This window comes from Thamnophis sirtalis, unplaced genomic scaffold (assembly GCF_051295495.1).
Source record: "Thamnophis sirtalis isolate CommonGarterSnake01/CBP01778 unplaced genomic scaffold, rThaSir2_p1.2 scaffold_4, whole genome shotgun sequence".
NCBI lineage: Eukaryota > Metazoa > Chordata > Lepidosauria > Squamata > Natricidae > Thamnophis > Thamnophis sirtalis.
The window spans coordinates 81298040-81322216 of record NW_028261384.1 but is presented as its reverse complement, the minus strand read 5'-3'; the positions used below and the strand labels follow the sequence as shown (position 1 = coordinate 81322216).

General features: G+C 40.1%; 1 protein-coding gene across 2 annotated transcripts in view; it reads right to left on the bottom strand.

Moving 5' to 3' along the window:
• The window catches only part of TEX10 (testis expressed 10), a 48798-nt gene extending 26287 nt beyond the window's left edge, over positions 1-22511 (bottom strand). Inside the window, exons 1-8 of one of the 2 annotated variants that reach the window (XM_014052418.2) lie at positions 22374-22511; positions 20859-21047; positions 19658-20361; positions 16539-16782; positions 14698-14810; positions 11971-12209; positions 598-730; positions 52-227 (exon numbers count right to left, since the gene is read on the bottom strand). In XM_014052418.2, coding sequence (XP_013907893.2) covers positions 52-227; positions 598-730; positions 11971-12209; positions 14698-14810; positions 16539-16782; positions 19658-20361; positions 20859-21038 — 1789 coding nt within the window. In that variant the 5' untranslated portion in view covers positions 21039-21047; positions 22374-22511. Of the gene's footprint in view, positions 1-51; positions 228-597; positions 734-11970; positions 12210-14697; positions 14811-16538; positions 16783-19657; positions 20362-20858; positions 21048-22373 lie in introns of both variants that reach the window. The other variant, XM_014052417.2, reaches the window with a different exon arrangement.
• Positions 22512-24177: the final 1666 nt, after the last annotated feature.

The window sequence follows — 24177 nt, the reverse complement described above, 5'->3', positions numbered from 1 at the left end:
AGTTTAGAGATTGTAACCAGTATAGCTCTTGAATATTAAAATAATAATTACCATATATCATAGGAGCAGCAGCCTGTAAACTCTGTAGAATTTCTTTGTTCGCCCGAGATGCAGCAGAATAAATAATACCAATCAATTGCTCTGAAAGTTCAGGATTTTTTAAGCCAAGAAGAACAAGCTGTTGAGGCAGACCAGCCAGCCAGCAAGTTAATACTTTACTTTGGCTTCTGCAATGCACAAGAAAAAAACAATAACAAGTAAGTAACTTCATAGTTATAATACAACAACGTGCACATTACCCAAATTTGAATATATTTTTGAGGCCCAGAAAATAGGCTCTTAATTCACAACATTTTCATGGATGAATTTCAGAGACATTATATTAATTTGATGAATGGGATTAAAAAGTTTCAGACAATATATAAGTATATTGTGGGTTTATCACTGCATGCTTCCACATTAGCCTTTTAAAGAACAAGGCATTTACAAAGTTACATCAAATTGGCTGCAAAATGTATCGGAAATTTCAACAAAAAACCAATAAAAATGATTTTCTCTGTTATATGACACAGTGTTGAAAGTAATATGTATTATTACCTATTTATATGTAGGTTCATCTCTTCCTTTTGATAAACTCTGGCAAAAAAATTCAAAAGTAATGTACGTACAGGAAAAGGAAGATTCCTTTGCTGATAAAATGTGTAGACTGCTTTCATCAAAGTTTCTGTTGCTGCTAAATAAGAGGATAAAGATAAAAATCAGTAATGATATTGTACTTTCTTTATATTTAGCAGGAAAAAAATCTACATTAGATATTAGAATCTAATGCCTTATAATTCTTAGCACAAGAAGCACAATAATAGCAAGAAAAAGCAGGTAATGAGACATAGTTAACCTATCAAGAATTGTTAGAACAATAGCATGGACAATGTAATATGAAATCAAGAGAAATTAAGGTTGCAGATGGATTAAATTTTCAATGGTATACCCAGTTGAGAGAAAGATTCAATATAAAAAACAAGACATTTGATACTGAGCAACAGAAGAGATAATGTAAAATTGAATTATGTACAAAAATGAACATGTAACTTGCCAAAATGCATCTTGTTGGAATTTAAAATAAGTAAATACATGAAAAAGTCTACTGTTAAATGGGATATGCATTTCTGACATAACTATTGTTGGGACAATGGGAAATTACATGGTTGAAAAGATTGGTATATGACTTCAGAAAATTATCTAAAATATATAATAGTACATTATACATGTTGAAAATGTGCACAACAAAAAGAGTCATTTTATCATGGCTGATGGACTTAAAATAAGCTGGAAAATTATGGGTTCAAATATGTATTATGGTGCAAAAAAATTGAAAAATTAAAAATCAATTGAAAGAATTAAATTTGTTACAATTACTGGACAACTAAAAAAGCCATGAAATTTTTTTATACATGCTGAAAGTCAATTATATGTGCAAAAATGGAAATATTATGAAACACTCATTAACAGTAGAATGCTTGGTGAAAATGACAGAACTAGCAAAGATGACAAAATTAACTTGTTTGCTTAGAGAAAGATAAACTATTACATTTATTAGTAACTGGAAATCCCTTTTGGACTTTTTGCTGAAAGAACAAACAGATGGTTTATGAAAAGGATGATTAGAAAGGATAGATTACCATAAGGATAGTTTGATATAAACTTTAGACAAAGAAGGTAAAATACAAATTTACTTATAACTGTTGTTAAAAACAGAAACCTTTTTCTTTTTCACATTTCTATTAATTTCTCTATCATTTTTTTAAGTTAAAATTTATATTGTCCCAAATGTGTATTTTCCAAAAGACAACTGGACTTTCTTTCTTAGGTTTTTTTTTCCTTTAAAAATGTTTCGCTTCTCATCCAAGAAAATCATATTAAGGAAGACAAAGGCCTCAACAATGAAGTTTACAGAAAATTCACACAAAGATCAGTATTTAGATTTTGATTTTCACACTGGAGCACAAAATGAAAATGATCATAATCCTACACCACTGGGCTGAAAGTTTGCCTTCCAATAAAGAGGAATAAGAAAAAGAACTAAAACAGATCAATGAATCCCTCAGAACTTTTAATTATCCTAACTGGGTCTTTATCAAATTGAGAAAAAAACCAGGAGCATCTCCATTTCAGAGAAAGAAGAGAATAAACCTAGCATTGTAATTCAATATGTTGCAGGAATATTTGAAAAGCTCAAGTGAATTTTCAACCAACACAATATACATGTAAAATTTAAATCTAAGAATACACTAAGATACACGCTTGTCCATCCCAAGGATAAAACACCAGACATAAACTGAGCAATGTGACATATGCAATTCAATGCACTGAGACATGGGCAGATCTGTACCTGTCTCCTATCAATTACTTCTTGTCCTTCTCTAAGGGTGCTATGGGGAGTAAATTGACACTCTTTTCTGCCATAGTCCTTCAAATATTGGAAGACTGCTTTCATGTCTCCCTAAGTTTTCTCTTCTTTGGGCTAGACATACCTACTTCCCTTAGCCATTTATCATACAATTTAGCCTACAGATCCCTTATAATCTTTATTGCTCTTCTCTGCACTGTTTCTAAGGCCTCAATAAACAAACAAACAAACAAACAAACATACATACATACATACATACATACATACATACATACATACATACATACATACATTATTGTGATGACCATAATTGGAAGCAGTATTCCAAGTGTGGTCTCACCAGGGCAGTGTAAGGCTTTACTATCGCTTCTTGCTGTTTTGATTTGATCTCTATTGATGCAATTGCAACTATATTGGCTATTTTGGCAACTGCAGAACATTGCTGGCTCATACCTAAGTTGTGATCCACTAAGACATCTAAATCTCTTTCACAATTGCTATGTTGAACCAGGAACTGCCTATTCTATACCTGTGAATTTGGTTTTTCATGATTAAGTGAGGACTTTACCTTTAATCAATCAATTTCAGTAATTTCAGTTCTGAGCCTGCTGGAATTTTGGCAATCTAAGCAGGCATGGAGCTGAAATCCTTTGGCAGGAAGCTCTTTCAACCAGCCATCAAAGGCAAAACCCAAGTAGAATTTTCATTCTGTAAGTTGAGAAAGAGCATAGTAAGGTAAGGAGTGCAGGACCTCAGAGTGCAGAGAGGAGGTCCTGGGAAGCCAGGTGCAAGCCACACATGAGTTTGTTGGGACTTGGAGGAAGGGAGAGGGACGTAGCAGCTCTCCCTTTCCTCCCCGCACCATTGACTATTTTAAACTACACTTGCACAGTGCTCCACAAATTTTAGGAATGCGGTGTGGTTGATTGATGTGAATGTGGCCTGGTTGATGTCTGTACCCACTTTTTAACTTCATTATTGCTGTATTTTTTGTGTTTTAATTGACTTACGTGGGGAATGCATGGATGAGTGGCTGTGTATGTATGAGAGGATTGAGAGTACAGCCTGGTGCCTCCTCCACTGAGTGCTATTGCAGAAGTGGTAGGGGGCCCAGGCTACCTCCCATCCCGGAATGTGTGACATAAATCGCCTGCTGGATGGAGCGGAGGCTGCGGGAGGGGATATGGGTCTACGGGTGCGGGGATGGGCCGGAGCATTACGGTCACTATGGGGAGAGGCAGGTACGACGGGAACTTCAGGGCTAGCCATTACCGGGGAAGGAGGGTTCACTACGTCACAGAGATCCCTCCTTCCGGCCCTGCTAGTTCCACTCCAGGGCCAGATGACGAGAACTGTCAGGCCCTGGTCTCAGGCTGTTGCTGCTAAATGCCAGGTCTGTGGTCCACAAAGCTCCCCTCGTCCGGGACCTAATTTTAGACGAGGGGGCAGACCTGGCATGTATTACTGAAACCTGGCTGGGCCTGGAGGGAGGAGTCCCCCTCACTGAAATGTGCCCAGAAGGATTTCAGGTGCTTCATCAGCCTCGACCCCAGGAAAGGGGTGGGGGAGTGGCGGTCATCGTCCGAAGGTCTTTAGTTCCTTGTAGGATCCTTGCTCCGGAGCTTGTCGGGTGTGAGTCCCTGCTGATGAAGTTGGACTTTGGAGGTCAAGTGGGTTTGTTGCTAACATACCTACCTCCCAACAGCGTTGCAACAGCCCTCCCCTCGCTCCTCGAGTCAGTAGCCGAGTTGGCGGTAGAGTTCCCCAGGCTTATGGTTCTGGGGGATTTCAACCTGCCTACACTTGGTGAACACTCTGACGGGGCACAGGAGTTCATGGCTTCCATGACAACCATGGACTTGACCCAAGTAATTTGAGGTTTGACTCATTCAGCGGGTCACACGCTTGACCTCATATTCCTCTCGGAGCAGTGGAGACATGATCTAGAGTTGAAGGGCATTAAGACCTTGACCTTGTCATGTCTGATCACTTCCTACTGAGGCTTGACTTTCGGAAACCAATCCCCCACTGTAGGGAGGGGGAACCAATTAGGTGGTTCCGCCCCAGGCGCCCGATGGACCCTACGGGATTTCAGACGGCGCTTGGAGAAATACCTGACACTCTCGTCCACAATCCGGTGGAGTCCTTAGTCGCTGCCTGGAATACAGCAGCGGCGAGGGCTCTAAACTGGATTGCGCCTTTGCGAACTCTCCGAGGCAGCGGATCCAGGAGAGCTCCTTGGTTCACCAAGGAACTCCGGAAGATGAAGCGCCAAAAGAGATGCCTAGAGCGCCGCTGGAGGGCCAGTAAATCTGAGTCAGACCGAGCACTGATGAGAGCCTTTATCAGAGCCTATCTCGTGGCAATACGGGCGGCGAAATGTTTGCATATTGCCACCCTTATTGCATCCGCTGAATCGCGCCCAGCCGCCTTGTTTAGAATAACCCGCTCCCTCTTGAAAGGGAGGGATGCGGATGACCCTTTACAAGGTAGAGTTGAGGAATTTATTCAGTATTTAACGGATAAAGTCGCTCGGATTCGGACAGAGCTGGACTCCAATTGCACGGTACCAGCCGAGGTACCGGGGGAAGGTCTTGAGCATATTTCATGGATTGAGTTTCAACTTGTCTCTCCTGAGGAAGTGGACAAGGCCATGGGAGCGGTGAGTGCCTCCACCTGTATACTGGACCCATACCCCTCCTGGCTGGTCTCGACCAGCAGGGAGGTGACACGTGGCTGGATCTGCACGATAGTTAACACCTCTCTCTGGGAGGGAATTTTCCCGCTCCTCCTAAAGGATGCGGTGGTGAGACCCCTCCTGAAGAAACCATCTCTGGAACCAGCCATTTTGAGCAACTATCGTCCAGTCTCCAACCTGCCCTTTGTTGGGAAAGTTGTTGAGAAAGTGGTGGCCTCTCAACTCCAACGGTCCTTGGATGAAACCGATTATATGGATCCCTTTCAGTCAGGTTTCAGGTCTGGTTACAGCACGGAAACTGCTTTGGTCGCGCTGATCGATGATCTCTGGCGAGCCAGGGATAGGGGTCACCTCTCAATCCTTGTGCTCCTTGACCTCTCAGCAGCCTTCAATACTATCGACCATGGTATCCATGGTATGTTGGTCGGAGGGCAGAGATCGACCCCTAGGCCCCTCAATTATGGGGTGCCGCAAGGTTCGGTCCTGTCCCCCCTCCTATTTAACATCTACATGAAGCCGCTGGGTGAGATCATACGCCGGCACGGGATTAAGTACCACCAATATGCGGACGATACGCAGTTGTATCTGTCCGCCCCGTGCCAACTCAGCGAAGCAGTAGAAGTGATGTGCCAGTGCCTGGAGGCTGTTAGGGTCTGGATGGGAGTAAACAAGTTGGCACTCAATCCAGACAAGACCGAGTGGCTACTGATGTTCCCTCCCAAAGATTGGCCAAGTATTCCATCTCTCAGGTTGGGGGGTGAAATTATATGCCCCTCAGAGAGGGTTCGCAATTTGGGAGTCCTCCTGGATCCCCAGCTGACTTTAGAACACCATTTGTCGGCTGTGACCAGGGGGACCTTTGCCCAGGTTCGCCTGGTGTACCAATTGCGACCCTACCTGGATCGGGAGGCCCTTCAGACAGTCACTCATGCCCTTGTGACCTCAAGACTGGATTACTGTAACACACTCTACATGGGGCTGCCCTTGAAGAGTGTTCGAAGACTTCAGCTAGTCCAGAATGCAGCCGCTCGAGCAATCGTGGATGCACCCAGGTACACCCATGTTACACCTATCCTCCGCGAGCTGCACTGGCTACCCATTAGTCTCCGGACTCACTTCAAGGTGCTAGTCGTTACTTATAAAGCCCTACATGGCATCTGACCTGGGTACCTGAGAGACCGCCTCCTGCGAATTACCTCCCACAGACCGATCAGATTGCACAGACTAGGCCTTCTCCGGATCCCATCTGCCAGCCAATGTCGGCTGGCGACTCCCCAGGGAGAGCCTTCTCTGTTGCAGCTCCAGCCCTCTGGAACGAGCTCCCCGTGGAGATCCAGACCTTTACTACTCTCCCGGCCTTCCGCAAAGCCACTAAGATCTGGCTGCTCCGACAGGCTGGGGGGCTGTTGAAATAGCCAGCCCCAGTGTAATTATGAATGTTGTGTATTTTAAATTGTTGTTTGTCTATTTGTCTATTTATCCCCTTCCTTTGTTTATTGTAAGCTGCCCGGAGTCCTTCGGGAGTGGGCGGCATACAAGACCAATAAAATACAAATAAATACAAATACAAATAGTTTATGTCTGCTTAGGGAGAGAAAATCCTGCTTGGATTTCAGTAGGGAAGATTTTCAACTCCTAAGCAGAGAGGCAGAATGGTAAGGCTTACCTTACCTTCTTAAAGCATGAGGTCTCTTGGGAGGAGGCCCAAGGAGATCGGCAAAGGCTGCACACGAGTGTCTCTCTGCTCAGGGATTGAAAATCCTGCTTGGATTTCAGCAGGCAAGAGATATTTACTCCCAAGATCTCCACTACCCTCAAGGCATCCTGCACTCCTTACCTGACCGTGCTGTCTCTTAACTTAGAGAGTGAAAATCCCCAAGATTAGTTAACAACTACAACCAGGAATGCCAGGGTTGTGGTAGTTGAGCAAAGCAGTCATGTGACATTTCATTTAACAACCATTTTGTTCAACAACTGAGTCCAGTCCCAATATGGCTGTTAGTCAAGAACTACCTGAATTTAATAAGGGGTCTGAAAGGAAGGAAAAAAGACTACATTTCAGCACAAGATACATATCTTATCTGTCTTGATGTTATCTAAAAATCCATTGTGCAGAAGACATGGCAAGAAACAATGGGTTTAGATTACAAGAAAGTACATTTCCTATAAACATCAAAAAATCTCCTAACAATAAGAGCTGTTAAACAGAATTACCTTGGCATATGGTGGATAATCCACTGAAAATGTTTAAACAGGTTATACACCCATCTATCAAGAAAAGTATAGTACACTAAGTAATTGAACTAAATGAGATCCAAATTTCTTTCCAACCCCTGCATGATTTTTATTATTATGAAATATTGGCATTATAACTGTGCATAACCAAATAAAATAAACCAAATCTTTATTATGGTTATAGACCAGCATAAATTAGATGTGGTACATTCATTAAAGCAAACTTTCTCAATCCCTGGACCATGGCCCAATGCCGGGCCACAGCCCATTGGAAACCAGCTGTGGAAGTGGTGGGTGAATGTGTGCATACAAGCGCACAAAGTTCTACCTGTGAAAATGGCACACACATGCGAAACATCTGCTCTCCCCCCCCCGCCACCACCAACACTTCTGCCAGTGCACTAAGCCAGAAAGAGACCTAGGTGATATAACAATATATAAAATGAAACCTAAATGTATATATAAGAAGCAAAAATCTAAACATCTGAAAGAAAGACTAGAAACATTAGATGTACATACCATATTTTTTGGAGTATAAGACGCACCAGAGAATAAGACGCACCAAGATTTTAAAGAGGCAAAAATGGCCCATTTTTGTGAAAACAGACCTGTTTTTTTTAAGGGGCATGAATAGCCTTTAGGCAGCTTATAGAGTGCTTTTGGGGACTGGAGGGGCAAAACTGAGCAAAAAATAGTCAATTTTTTACTCATTTCTGCCCTCCCCAGCCCCAGGAGCACTCTGGAAGCCTCCTTAAGGCTATGTATGGCCATTTTGGTGAAGGGGCGGGGTTTCAGGAGGCAAAAAATGACACACCTAGATTTTCAGCCTCTTTTTTGAGGGAAAGGGGTGTGTCATACTCTGAAAAATACAGAAGTTTAATATGTGGAAGACTGTATCATGTAACAAAGTACAATATGAACTAAGTATTCACTAAGTCTAATTTATAACACAGACCCTCATCCAACTAATTTTGAGTGTTGCTTGCTGTACAAAATCCGGCAACATTCTACGTAGCACGTTTGATATCTGAAAGCAACTGGATGGTGTAAAACTGTCCTTTGCAGCCTTGCTATTTATATAGTAGTAGTAAGATGAGACTAATATGAATATCTCTGCAATACAGGCACAGGGAAAGCATACACTGTTATTTTTGTGTCCCCAGTTACAAGGTATTGTCTCTCTGGAAAGAATCTTCCTGCATTGACCTTCAAAGAAAACTGAGGGGAAGGACATCATACCAGAGTAAAAGCCCTTTTTTGTTTAAATACCTCAAGTTTAGTTAGGCATGCACAAGGAGGACAGGGTAATTGCTGGATTTTCTAGCAATAAAGTTTGGGATCCTAACTGGAACCATTTGGTGCTCCATGCATGCTACACATTGGGCATGTGGGCTCCCCTCGCTCCTCGAGTCAGTAGCCAAGCTGGCAGTTGAGTTCCCCAAGCTTATGGTGCTGGGGGACTTCAATTTGCCTTCGCTCGGCGGGTACTCTGATGGAGCGCAGGAGTTCATGGCTTCCATGACAGCCATGGACTTGACCCAAGTAATTCAGGGCCGACTCACTCAGCGGGTCACACCCTCAACCTCGTATTCCTCTCGGAGCAATGGAGTCATGATCTTGGTTTGAGGGGTACTGAGATCATGCCCCTGTCATGGTCGGACCACTTCCTACTGAGGCTTGACTTTCGGAGGCCAATCCCTCACTGCAGGGAGGAGGAACCGATTAGGTGGTTCTGGGTTTTCAGACGGCGCTTGGTGTTATACCTGATACTCTCATCCACAGTCCGGTGGAGACCCTCGTTGCTGCTTGGAACTCAGCGGCGGTGGAGGCTCTAAACCGGATTGCGCCTTTACAGCCTCTCCGAGGCAGCGGATCCAGGAGAGGTCCTTGGTTCACCGAGGAACTCCGGGAGATGAAACGCCCAAAAAGATGCCTAGAGCGCCACTGGAGGGCCAGTAAGTCTAAGTCAGACCGAGCACTGATGAGAGCCTATATCAGAGCCTATCTCGTGGCAATACGGGCGTCAAAAAGTATACATTTTGCCGCTCTGATTGCGTCTGCTGAATCGCGCCCAGCCGCCTTGTTTAGAATAACACGCTCCCTCTTGAGAGGGAGGGATGCGGGTGATCCCTTGCAAGGTAGGGCTGAGGAGTTTGTTCAGTTTCTAGCAGATAAAGTCGCTCAGATTCGGACAGACCTGGACTCCAATTGCTCAGAGCCAGCCGAGGTACCGGGGGAGGGTCTTGAGTAGAATTTATGGATTGATTTTCAACTTGTTACGCCTGAGGAAGTGGACAAGGCCATGGGAGCGGTGAGTACCTCCACTTGTGTACTGGACCCGAGCCCCTCCTGGCTGGTCGTGAACAGCAGGGAGGTGACACGGGGCTGAATCCAGACGATAGTGGCCACCTCTCTTCGGGAGGGAGCCTTCCCACCCCTTTTAAAGGCGGCAGTGGTGAGACCCCTCCTGAAGAAGCCGTCTCTGGATCCAGCCATTTTAAGTAACTATCGTCCAGTCTCCAACCTCCTCTTTGTTGGGAAGGTTGTTGAGAAAGTGGTGGCCTCTCAACTCCGGCGGTCCTTGGATGAAACCGATTATCTGGACTCCTTTCAGTCCAGATTCAGACCTGGCTACTGCACGGAAACTGCTTTGGTCACACTGATTGATGATCTCTGGAGGCCATGCCTCCATCCTAGTACTCCTTGACCTCTCAGCGGCCTTCGATACCATCGACCATGGTATCCTTCTGCGGCGGTTATGTGAGGTGGGAGTGGGAGGCACCGTTCTTCGGTGGTTCTCCTCCTACCTCTCTGACGTAGGTCGCAGTCAGTGTTGGTGGGTGGGCAGAGGTCGAGCCCTAGGCCCCTTAAGTATGGGGTGCCGCAGAGTTCGGTCCTGTCCCCTCTCCTGTTTAACATCTACATGAAGCCGCTGGGTGAGATCATTCGGCGGCACGGGATAAAGTACCATCAATACGCGGACAATACACAGCTGTATTTGTCCGCCCCGTGCCAACTCAGTGAAGCGGTTGAAGTGATGTGTCAGTGCCTGGAGGCTGTCAGGGTCTGGATGGGTGTGAACAAGCTTGCACTCAATCCCGACAAGACCGAGTGGCTTGTGTTTTTCCCTCCCAAAGATTGGTTTTGTACTCCATCTCTCAGGCTGGGGGGTCAAATTTTACGCCCCTCAGACAGGGTTCGCAATTTGGGAGTCCTCCTGGACCCACAGCTGACTTTAGAACACCATTTGTCAGCTGTGACCAGGTGGACATTTGCCCAGGTTCCCCTGCTGCACCAATTGCATCCTACTTGAACCAGGAGGCTCTCAGAACAGTCACTCACGCCCTTGTGACCTCAAGACTGGACTACTGTAACGCGCTCTACATGGGGCAGCCCTTGAAGAGCATTCGGAGACTGCAGCTTGTACAGAATGCAGCCGCGCGAGCAATTGTGGGTGCACCTCGGTACACCCACATTACACCTATCCTCCGCGAGCTGCACTGGCTACCTGTTGGTCTCCGGACGCGCTTCAAGGTGCTAGTCGTCACTTTTAAAGCCCTACATGGTATCGGACCTGGGTACTTGAGAGACCGCCTCCTGCCAATTACCTCCCTACGACCAATTAGATCCCACAGATTAGGCCTCCTCCGGATACCATCAGCTAGCCAATGTCGACTGTTGACCCCCCAGGGGAGGGCCTTCTCTGTGGCTGCTCCGGCCCTCTGGAACGATCTCCCTGTGGAGATTCGGATCCTCACCACCCTTCAGACTTTCCGCAAAGCCGTTCCGGCAGGCCTGTGGCTGATGAGTTCCCAGCCCCACTTGAATGGTTGCGATTGTTGTGAAGTTTTTAATCTGTATCTTGTATCTTGTTTTTTTGTCTTGTTCGTTTTTTGTATCTCCCCCTTCCCCACTTGTTTGTTAGCCGCCCTGAGTCCGTATGTAATAGGGCGGCATACAAGTATAATAAACATTCAAACATTCATTCAAACATTATTTAATAAAGGTTTTGGCATGATCATAACCAATACTGAGTAGAAGATCTCAGAGAAGTCCAAAGAGATTTCAGTTGCCACTGCCTGCTTCCACACATACTGAAAATCATTACTCATAAAGGGGTGGGGGGACTCTTAGACAATAACTGAATATAGCCATCCATTCCACCCTAAAATTCCATGAAACTTGTCTGTAGACAGAAGGCAGCATTAGACACACAATTAGAGATTTGAAGAGTTAATTTTAAAAACTTGGAATGTTTAAATTCTAATGGTGCAAAATTGGAAAAGGGTTTAGCTGGGCATTATAAAGAAGTTGTGTTATTGGCTTGAGTTCAATAATTTGAGCAGACGGTATGTAGCGACAACGTCTTCCCTTAATATATTTAAGGATGACAAATGATCTCATTTGTGGATTTTCAACAACAGTCTCTTTGGGCTTTCCTACTCCCAGAAAAGTAAAGGATCACCCACAAGTATTTGAAACAGGAGATTTGCTCAATCTTGTAGCTATCTATGTTCTAGAAATGCCTCTTGGGTTTCCAGAATAAATAAGCTAGTGAAATTTCTCAAGCATATAACACAGCACCAAAGTTTGGGCGACTGCAGTGCAGCATATATTCATATCATCTTACCTTTGTTTAGCTGGATTTCTAAAAGTCTCCAAGTCACTCTGAGTAATTTGTTCAGCTGCTTACTGATTAATTTACAACCATCCTGAAGAGTTTCTATCACAAACTTTCTAATCAAGTCCAGCCAATGGGCATCCGTAGGCAGTGTTGAAGTATTTGCTAGTGAGACCATGATTTCACATAAAGTTAAATTCAGCAAAAGGTGATCAATATTGTTTGAAGATGTCCTATGGTATTTGTTGCTAAAAGAAACACACACACAATAGATGTAATTTTTAAATACAAATGAAATAAAGTGCAACTTCTACAGTTTTCTTTATGATTCGTTTTTTCATTAGACCTACAGTAAAAATGTTTTTTGGCATGGAAAAAGCGCATCAGTGGTTCTCTGCTCTAGACCACTTCAGCAAAGGAACAAATGCCTTTATTAAAACTATGAATGAAAAAACCTTCCTCAGTTTCAATAAATGAAAAGACCCTAGAGATAATTTGAATAATCATCAAGAAAGGCCCAGCCAGAAAAAAAAATCTTGACTAACATAATAAATTTCTAATCCATAAAACTATGATTTGGGAACAAATGATATCTGTAGCAAAAATATACTAAGACTTTTCACAGTTGGCAGAATGTAGTTTTACCCTTTGCAATTAACCAAAGATCCAGTTAAGTCTATTGAATCTGAAGATAAATGCACAGAACTTTTATGGAAATTAAGGTCCCCACTTCAGAAACAACCTTGTCTGAAGTCATATATATTAAAAAAAAGCTATTTTCCAATTTTCTCAGACTAATATTAACATACAAGTTGTATATGAAAGATAAAAAGAAACGCTCATTAAGCGTTTCCCATCAATTGTCCCTAAAAATGAAGTCCTAGAAACTGCAAATTATGTCAGCTGGGCTGAACTAGACACACAGGTGTATTTTTCGAACAGCGATTATAATTTAGGACTAGCTATACATCTTCCAGGCCTAAATTGTTTTCAGAGTCTAGACAGACTAACTATTTGCAGCATAAATATTTGGCATTGATTTTTTAAAACACTGATTAGTAAATTTATCAATTCTAATTCCCATTAAGAATGATGATTGTTTAGTTTAGGTTGCTAATGAGTGGAGGTCAGCATCAATATAAGTAAAAAGAGAAAGGAAAATTGGTTCCCGAAGGACAGAAATGCTTTGATTAAAAATAATTCTTGGTGTCTTTTCAGGGTTCACCTGATTAATTTATTTCTAATCACAATGAAAAGCTGATTGCAATCCATTTTCAAACAGGTTACAGTATTCTCCTGAATAAAGACAAAGATGGTGTGCTTCCCAAGTTGTTCAGTTCAAGAGACCATAGAATTCAGCATTACTGCAGCTGATCTCCAGAAAGTAAAAAAAATATTTTATCTTGTAAGCATAACTAATTACTCTAAGCACAAATATAAAGAATGATTTTATCTCTTAAAAGATTATTGTCTTAAAGATTATTGTTTAAGGCAGTACCCTTCATTAAAGCATATATACATTTTCCCTTCCTAAGATGCAATACTTTTCTTCAGTATATACACTTATGGCAAAATTAATACTTTAGTTTGCACAAACAAGAATATTATTTTTGTTGAAAAGGAATAATATATGCTGTCATTACTAAATCAGATTTTCATAGTCTACAGGGATATTTTCATTTAATATGTAAAAATGAGTGAGATTGCTTCAATTAGATATATATAGTCACCCTCATTTACCATCATACTCCTAATTTTGATTTTTAGATACAAACCTCACAAATAATTCCTACACAAAAGGTTACACATTCAGAACCAAAGATAAATGACTGCTACCATAACAACTCTGAATTGTAACTTCTCTACAAAATTTAAAATATTTTAAGAGCGAGCTATGTAATTGTCCTAGATTCCTGGACACTCATTACCAACAGTATCTTTAGAATGCAGCGATTTCAGGAGGAACAATAGTCAGTCTAATTAATGGCACTACGGCCTTTCCTATTAAATGGAATCTATGCTGGCTATTCATCCCAGATAATTACATTTCATGTCCTTGGACTGAGGCATTTCTAAAGAAGCTCTTTGTTAACGTCTGGTGGGTAACCTGAAATTGATAGAGCAGTCCACCCAGCTAGCATTCAAATGCCTAAAATATGAGGGGCGGGGAGATAATTGTAACTGTAACAATTAATTTTCTATGACAAGAGGGTCTGCAGTTTACTTCTTGCCCCAGGTCTGGACATTTTATACATCTTATTGAGCAGAGTAGTTTTCAAAAACTCTTGACCAGACATCTGGGACCATCCAGTATTTGTGGTGAAGGTCAAGACTACTGCAAATAGTAATCTGCATTTTGGTGCAACATCAATTCTTTTCTCTAGAGGATCTCCTAAGCATTTTCATATAGAGTTAGGAATATACAGTACCACAACGCCCAAAGTAAAAAAGGAGCAACCTGCTTAGATCTACTCATTGGGAGTGAACTTACAAAGATCATGCATTAATCTCCAGAGTGTCTATAGTCTATGCACATCCAGAATGTATTTCTTACTATAAGAACAAGTGATGAAGATAAGAGACAGGTTAAGAGGTGTATGATGCAAAAATCAACTTTTTGAGCATCAAGTCATCTCCACAGCCGTTCCCACCATTATGTTTTAAACACGGTCCCCTATGATTATGGACTCTTAGAACCTACAACGTATCTCACTCTCATAACAGTCTTATTCATACCTTTTCAAATGATCTTTTTTTCTCTGTTTGATTGTTTCTTGGAAAGAGTAAGGGAAATAACACATAAAATGGTGTTTGAAATCGATCAGGTAATTTGCTCGAAGCCATATTTCCTGTTGAAAGAAATACTAGATATCAAGGGATAAGCAGAACATTTTCATAAACTGATGAAAAGTAGAACATTTTCATAAACTAATCCAACAAGTTAAAACAGTTTTCTTGGTATAAGATAAATAAATAAATGCTTATTATTTTCTTTTAACTAATTGGAAAAAAATGGCATTTTAAATTCTGCCAAACATTATAAAGCATAAAAGAAACACTTTACAAAAGAAAAACCCTTACACGAATGAAAGCAAATGTACAAGTCCCAGAATAATACTGCAAGATCCAATTTGGGTCAGTCATTTGGCCCATAGGTTTACTCTTCCGAACTTTTGGACTCATGCTGAAGCCCATCCTCAGAAGGTGTGATGAGAGAGAAGTTCCTTGAGTGTGAGTCTGAAAGCTCAAAGACTAAACCTTTGGTCCAAGTGACCGATCCAGATTGGATCCTGCAAAGTGCTTACCATTTGTTGTAAGGTATTGTACTTGGACTACACAGTGAGACCACAGAAAGCTATGCTGAAATTCAATCTAAAGCTTCTCTTTTGTCTGCCCCTGAGAACATTAGGCAAAATATGCTATTTACCTAGAAGTAATAATTTTTGAAAATGGAGATTTCTTTGGAGAATTAATAATTCTTGGACTTGGGCCTTGTTACAACATTATTTCTAAACATGCAGCATGCATATAACCCAACTCTTGCTCCCCTAGCACCCATATCTCTTGGACTTTGAATTCTGAAATGTCCCAGGTACTTGTCTGACTATAATGCTCATTTAGTTTGTTTTATGATCACACCTGTAAACATGCAATAAGACATTCATAACTTTAGGTAATAGTATTTCAGTGGTGAGTTGCAGGTAGTACACCCCGGTACAGGCATACTGGAGCCTGCCCTGAGCACTGGATACCGTTCCGGTACGGTGCTCCGGAGGGCCCACCAGCCCGCCTGAGCTCCTTACCAGTGTTTTAAGTCTTCAGCGCTTCTGCGCACAAGCACGGCGCATACAGCACCTGCGCAACAGTCCACTAAGCAGTTGGAGCATCGCAGAGGTGCCAAGACGCATGCATGCATACATCCATATGGATGCCGCCAGGCTCATTCCAACCATACCAGTTGGGACAGGATCTGGAACCTACCACCGTAGCGTTTGTAATTCTAAATAATTGATTTTTCTTAGGTTCAGCCCATAAATTTTCAGTTTGAAGTTTGAAAACCTAATCCTGCTCCCCATATAAAATCTGCCTATTTTGAGGAAGAAAAACACTTGCTGGTCAGCTTAGTATCAAATTTTCAGACAATCTATAAGAAACTGTTATAAAAAAAAAGCTGTTTCAATTAGAAGCTGTATTTGTTCAAAAAATACCACTTATATTTTGAAAGAATCCTCAGACTAATAATTGTTAAAATTGTTTTCTGTTGAGTACAAGGCAAGCAGTATAAGGAAAATAAGAAGTATGTATAACTGAAATATTTAAAATGAATATTACATTGTACAATCCACATAGGCTATGTAGCCTTTTCTACTTTTCAGGAAAGAAAATTTTAGCTTTCATTCAATATTTAAAAAAAGAAATAATCTTTCTCTTAAATTCATATTATACATTCTGACTACATGAATTTCATTTGCTATCTAAACAAAGAAACTCTATTAAAATTAGCATATTTTTTCATATTTATATAGCAGACAATGCACTTCCAATATTCATACAATTTCAGCAATTTAGCTTTTTACCATTTCATATGGATCTTTGTTTTGTTTTGCAAGCTTCCAGAGTAAATGAATGATACCAAGTACTGCCTCCATAATTTGCTGAGATCCAGATTCCAGAATATTTCCAAGAACTGGAGTTGAAAGTTGTTTAGGAGAGGCCTCAATCCAACAATCAAGTAGTAATGGTATTATTACTTGAATGAAACCTTTTAAATTGTTCATAGATGCCAGGCCTTTTTCATCACTACTTGTCATGTTTAAAGACCTAAAAAACAAAGAGTTCACTTTTTCATTTATTTATTTACTCAGAACCAAATGTTATCAAATGTATTTGAGGGTACATTCCTAAGCATATTTACCAGAATAAGACTTAACATGTACATATAAAATGCATCAGCACACTAAATATTTCAGAACTAATTAGTAAATAGTCCAATTTACAAAAGCAGTCCAGAGTCACCTTGTAGGGAAAATGGGCAGCATATAAATTTAATAAATAAAAATAACTGTAAATATTACTTCTGAAATAATATATGTATTATTTACATAATTTCAGGTTCCCTAGGCAACATGACATCTTTCTGCTACATTGGAGCATATTTACTGTTTATGTACATTTGTTTATACATTAGATTCAAAATAAGAAAATTGGGGACTTTTTCAATCAGCAAATATTTTTTGGCAGATATAATATTCAACATTTTTCTATTCTTACTTTGGGAATATTGTCACATTATTGTCTTCTTTGTAAACTATTTTGCAAGGAGTAGGAACATTAAAACGTTCTATATGCCTTACTTATCACCACAGATTTTCTAAAATAGCCAAGTCTGGGAGCTCTCTGGGTCATTCAAAATCTTCATTTTCTGTAAGATCCTCCAGTCCAACTTCCTGCTCAAGCAGGAGACCTCATATCATTTCAGATAAATAAATGTTGTGTCTCTTTTTGAAAGCCTCCAGTAATGGAGCATCCACAGCAAAGTCAAGTTGTTACATTGGTTGATTGCTCTCACCATTAGGAAATTTCTCCTTAATTCTAGGATACTTATATCCTTGGTTAGTTTTCACCCTTGTTTCTCGTCTTACCTTTGGTGCTTTGGAAAACAATGGGGGGGGGGGGGAGCTTGCCTTTGTAGGAGCACCTCAAATATTGGAACAGTGCTATGTCTCCCCTAATTATTAAACCCCCTTTTCATTAAACTAGACCAGTGGTCGGCAACCTGCAGCTCTGGAGCCACATGTGGCTCTTTCATCCTTCAGCTGTGGCTCCGTCACTGGTCAGCTCCACAATTGATAGGGCTTTCAGTTAGGACAGGTAGAGGAAAATGGACACTTCGCTAAGAGGAGACTCTATGGTGGGAGAACTGGACTTCAGGTCGGCTTTAGAATTGAATGGGGGGCTTCCAATTAGGAGCTTTGTGGCTCTTTGAGTATTTAAGGTTGCCAATCCCTGAACTAGACATATGTAATCCCTGTAACCATTCTTTGTATGTTTTAGCCTCCAGTTCCCTAATCATTTTTGTTGCTCTTCTCTGCAGTCTTTTCAGAGTCTCGACATCTTTTTATATTATGATGACCGGGATTGGATGCAATATTCCAAGTGTGGTCTTTCTAAAGCTTTGTAAAGTGGTACTAGAACTTCACGAGATCTTGAGTCTATCCTTCTGTAATTACATTTTTGTCCTATTGAAATGTAATTAATTTTTAGCTTTTAGCTTCATTTTTTTAACTGATTATGGAGTATTAGATCTAGAATATGTTAATATTTAATTGAATCCATTTTTTTCTTGTAGCACAATTTTTTCCTGTGCCACAAATTGTCATCTATTCCAAAACATAACAGAATCATCCCCATGTTTATCCATTGGCCATGTGTTTTTCCTTCAAGGATAGAATAAAACGGCCTTTAATACAGTCACTAACAAGTATCGTATACAGTTTCACAAAATCATAGGGTGGGAATGGACTTTGGAGGTCTTCTAGTCCAATCTGCTGCCCGAGGCAGAAGTCCTGATGTGGTTTCAGAAAAATTGTTGTCCAATGTTTTCTTGAAAGCCCCCAATGATGAGAAACCAAAACTTCAGGAAATAAGCTGTTCCACTGATTAATTTAATTCCTCTCTCTGTCTGGAAATTTCTACTTTAAGATTGGATCTCCCTCTGATGAGGTTCAATCTATTGTTTCTACCTCAGGTTCTATGGAGAGTAAATCAATGCTCTTTTCCTACCACAGCCATTCAAGTAGTGGATGACTGATATCATGTGTCCCCTAAGCTTCTGCTCATTAGGCTAAACATACCTAGTTTCCTTAACTGTTCTTAACAGGATTTGGCCTTCAGATCCCTTTTCATCTCTGTTCTCTTCTCTGCATTGTTTCTAGAGGCCTCAGCATCTTCTTTCTATTGTGGTGGCTAGACTGGAAGCAGTATTCCAAATGTGGCTTCACCAAGGCAATATAGAGCAGTTGTATCACTTCTCTTGATCTTGATATATATCCCTCTGTTGAAGGCTCAAATCTTGCAAGATATTTTTCCTAAAGTGTAAGCAATGCCACCCCCACCCCCCCACCCCTTTCAGCTTTGCAAATTTGATTCAATCCTCTCGTCCAGGTCATTTACAAAAATATTGAAGATCAGTTGGCCTAAAAAGAACCTTGAGAAACTCTACTATATGCATCCCTCTACCCATAGGTGGTCTACTGAGGACCATATGGGAAAGTAATTGATCAGCACACTGCAGGTTTATTGGATAGTGTAATGTCTCTCCCACACACTGTTCTATTTTACCAAGAAGAAGAATGTAGACTACTTTATAAAATATTAAAATCTAACTATACTATATCCACAGCCCTTTCTTCGACCACTAATTTAGCCACGTTATCAAAAACAATATGATTTGTTTGGTATAATCTATACCCATGCTGGATTCTGGGAATCACCTGCTCACTAGAATCAGAGAAAAAATACATTGTAATATATTTAAAAAGCAAATTCCCACTGAAGTGTTCTAAGCTTTCAACAAAGAATACATAATTAAATTTTAAAAGAATAATAAATTACAACAATTTTATTGAATTGTTTGGTAAACAATAACTACTAAGTGTAGCATTTTAAACTAGTTGCAAGCATACGAATTTCTTACCTTAGTGTAAACAATGAATTGATTTTAGGATATACATTTTCATACAACTGGATATGCTGTTCGCCGGCGGCATGTTCTTGCCAATTGACACATAAGGACTTCTGTATTCCTATACTATGTGTTCGTTCTTTCTGCCCCTCACTGTCAATTTCTAGTACACTAGAATCTTCTACCAAGATCTGGAGGAATTTTTGGAGTCTAACTAGAACATTCAGCCTCCATTGTTGCGACATCATTCTGCAGCTAGGATTAACAGAAATTATCCAACTAATTTTATCTCTACTTTTCTGCTGTGTTGACATTTGTTGATGAGAAATAAGTTCCACAAAGTTATTCAGTAATACAGTACTGCGATCCCTAAGGAGAGTAGGGTATTCCTTCAAAAAAATATCCAATACCTTCAGAGAATCTTCCTGAATTTCTTCACTGATGTGAGTCATGGCGCTAGAAAGATGAGCACTCATTAAAGGGAAGAATGGAGAGATATGCTCAGCTCGTATTTTGGGAGCCAGGAATTGAAGAAGGCAGACTGCTGCTTTTCGCACACTAGAGTCCTTGTCTGTAAATACAGCTGCTAACTCACTCAGTATATTTGAAAGATGAGCATCAATTACGAATGGATACTGAGACAGAAGGTCCTTGAGTCCAAAAAGTGCACTTTGCTTAACACCTGCACTATAGTGATTCATCTGTGAAAGCAGATCCTAAAATATAACACAAAACATTTCTGTTAATACGCTTTCCATTGTAAAATGTTTTAGAATTTAGATATATATTATATTTTAAGCATTTTACTTTGCAACTGCTTCTTAAAAGTATATTTTTTTTAAAAATGGTAGAGATAAATTGATTGAAAATTATAATAATAGAGAGGAGCGTGATACGCAGGATATAACTGACATAAAGCAGAGAAAGCTGTAATTTATAACAGACAATAAATTACCCAAAGTCATTCTAACTATAGCATTGTTGTTCAATTTAAATGAAAAAAGCATAGAATACTTATTAAATTATACGAAGATCTGGACTATATATGTAAATGAAATACTTATTAGATTACATAAAAATCTGGTCTATATATGGAAAAATGCTCTGTTCCATATCTGGTGAAATGCTTACTTTTACAAAAGTTGATTTCTATTAAAATTGGTCTGAAACTAATTACAAAAATCAGGCAGAGTATTCAAACTTTTGTATTTACCTTTATATTAAGCTTTCTATTATTGGTTGGAAGTATACTACCCTGTCTCAGCTGCTCAGGAAGATGTATAGTCTTTGTTCTGAAATTTGTGTCAGTTGCATTTTCCAGTCGAGGCTTCTTTTTCCCAACTTTTAATTTCAGTTTATGAAAATCTTCTTGATGTTTTCTTTTTTTAGTCATTTTGAAATTCTACCAAAAAAAGTGAACATTCTTAGAGAATTTTTTTACGTTATTTGCAATTACACTGATAAAGTAAAATATTCATTGAGATATTGCATTTAAAACTGAATAGTCAAAACTCTTAGTTCATATCAAATCTAAATTAAGGACAAATGTAATTGTACCTTACCCATTCCCCAACATATCCACGAACAAGATTATCTTCTTGTAAGAAAAACTGAGAATTAAAATTTATTGCATTTGGTTGTCATACTAGAGATTGTAGCAGGAAAAACATATTTTTTTAATTTTAATCCAATTTTAATTATAAAAATTAAGTTAACACACAGGACAATTACAAATAATTTTGCATTAACATATCATAAATTTATATTACATTTACATAGATAACTAATTCAATGCAAATCTCTAAAAATTCTATATTAAAATCATAGTACAGTATAAAATCCAAGATGCACGACAAGATATATAAGGCACCGAAGTACTAATCTTAATGATGTCTGGATGAACACTATTTCATAAAGTGAAACTAAAAGATAGTTGAAAGAAAGTATTGAAAACAGACATATACATTATCAATGTTAATTTACAGATATAATAGAACTAAACAGAAGATTTATATCTAATTAATTTTCTTATTCTAATATTCTGTTCAAAACTAGAATCGTAACTGCTGGAAAAAAAACCTGACAATGTTACAATGTCATGGTTAAAACTGACCTAGTTAACATAGGTACTATAGATGATATTATGTGAAGACTACTGAAATGGTATCCTAGCTTCCAGCATTTTCTGCATGAATGGAAAAATTATTCTTTAATTCATTTTAAGTTTAAAAAATGAGTCCAAGGAGCCCTCCCCCGAATCAACAAGAATACCCTAAAAAACATCCTAAAACATAAACCTGGTGAAAAATCTAAATTTAAACTAAGACAACAGACATTCTCCTCATCGACTAAATATCCATAATGCCTAAATACTCTTTTTAACAGGACTGTCGTGGCCTACCGCCCGAAAAAACACCTAAGTTGTTAGCAGGGACCTCTTGTGAATCCTGCGAAGAATCCAAAGATTTATTATTTGCAGAGCTATTTTCAGAGCAACCTTTCCTTTGAAGGGAAAGGAGAAGCTCCTAAGCCACCGAAATCCCACTCTGGCGGCAGGCAAACGGGGGAGGAAGAGACCCTCAATCACAGGATCTCAGTCAGAAAAGCCTCTGGGAGCCCCCGAGACACGGAAAGAGCTGGGCATTAAGCAGGCTTCGTTCATAAGCGACCTTTTCGCCTTCCAGGGTCTATTTTTCTTCTTTCCCGAACCCCCTGCAAAGATACTCACCTTACCCGGCTCTGATCAATGAACAATCTACTGGCGACCACGATAGCTGTCTTCGAGATTTCCTTCTCAGTCCAAGTCCCGCATCCGGTCACATTTTCCGGAAGTCGCGGCAACGTTTTCTCGTCAACGCGACTGGCAGCAGTTCGCGATTGTGTTGTCGAAACTGGAGTTTCCTGCGATTAAGCGGAAAAGGGAATGGAAAGGAAAAGGGAACGAGCGGGATACCTCGGCTTCCGCTCAGCAGGAGCGGAAGTATTGCCGTATAGTTTATATGGGAAGCGTACAGTTATACCAATCAGATTTTGAAATTGCGGTCAAGCCTCCTCTAGGTTAATGTTTCCCAAACTCGGCACACATCTTAAAATTAGGATAGTAGAGCTAAGGAAACGGTTTCTTCATCACCTCATTTAAGAACGTAATAAGGCTACATAAGAATCTAATAGGGCTTCGTAGCATCAGAATCATATACAAATCATAATTGTTGCATTCCAGTCATGTTAAACCAGCTCAAATTGGGAATATGTATGTGTTTATAGTCATAACAATCATGGGACTTTGGTGTACTAAAATGTAACATACTACCATTCTCATATTACAGAACAAACAAAAATATACAGGTTTGTGTTTGTGCCAATGTGATGCAAAAATATGCAACAATGGCATTTTATTTTCAGACTCAGAAGAAAGCAGAAAGTGCCTAATATGTCACATGAATAAAGGCAAATATACCTATCCCAGGATAATGTTGGAGGGTCCAATCTAGATTGGTTACTGGGATTAGAAGTTTAGTTTTCCACGCTTTCAGACTCATGTTGGAGCACTTCCTTGGGTAATGTCTCTCTACCAGAATGTGTGCTTTGAGCTATTAAATGGGTAGTATTTATGTGGTGCCTGGTGTGTGTTTTTTTAGTTGTTGATTCGGGTGTTGATGGACAGCTATTAAGTCTTTGACAATTGTGCACGTATCCAGATTTCATCCTGCAATATGTCACAACACACAAATAGACATACAGGTAGTCCTTGCCTTATGTCCCTTCACTTAGGGACCATTTAAAATTATTGTGACATTGAAAAAAATGGACTTATTGCTAGATCGGGTGAATGCAAGAGGCAGACTCAGGCTAATAGTAACAACAGCTCTTTATTAGTTACAACTATGTACAATCCAGCAAAGACTCTGTCTGGCAGCAGCCCTTTTACTGGGAGTTGTCAGATGCCTTAACCAATCACCTTTGAATATTTTCCCGCCAGATTAGAGGACCTTGGTGGAAACTACCATACTGTCTATCAGTATGTAACACCCTTCCCCTGCCCCTCTTAGTTGCGCTGATCCGGTTGGTTATGTATTCACAAGTAGGCAGGTTTTCTAGTCACTCTTTCTGACCTGTGCAGTTCAGTCGGCGCTGGAACTTTGGATGGACCTGTTGCTTCTCTGGCTTCGACTGGTGGAAGCTGTTATTATTATTGTTGTTGTTATTGTTGTTATTAAAATTAAAGACAAAATTATTTTGAGGTATTCCACCAGTGTATCAATGGAACACAGCTCTGCCTCCATCTTCAAACTTTTGAGCTTAATAAATTATCAGAAACTCTAAATAAGATAGATCTACCAAAATATTCTTGTCAAATGTGGCATAAAAAATAAGAGTGCTGAGCTAAGCCATTCTACTGAGGCTGTTTTCATTTCCCTCTGCCTGCTTCCTTTTCTACTGACACAAATGTTCTTCAAGGCAATGGTTCTATAGTTCTCCTTTGTGAGATGATGTTAATCTTATTTAAGCAAGAAAAACCATGTCATATTTAT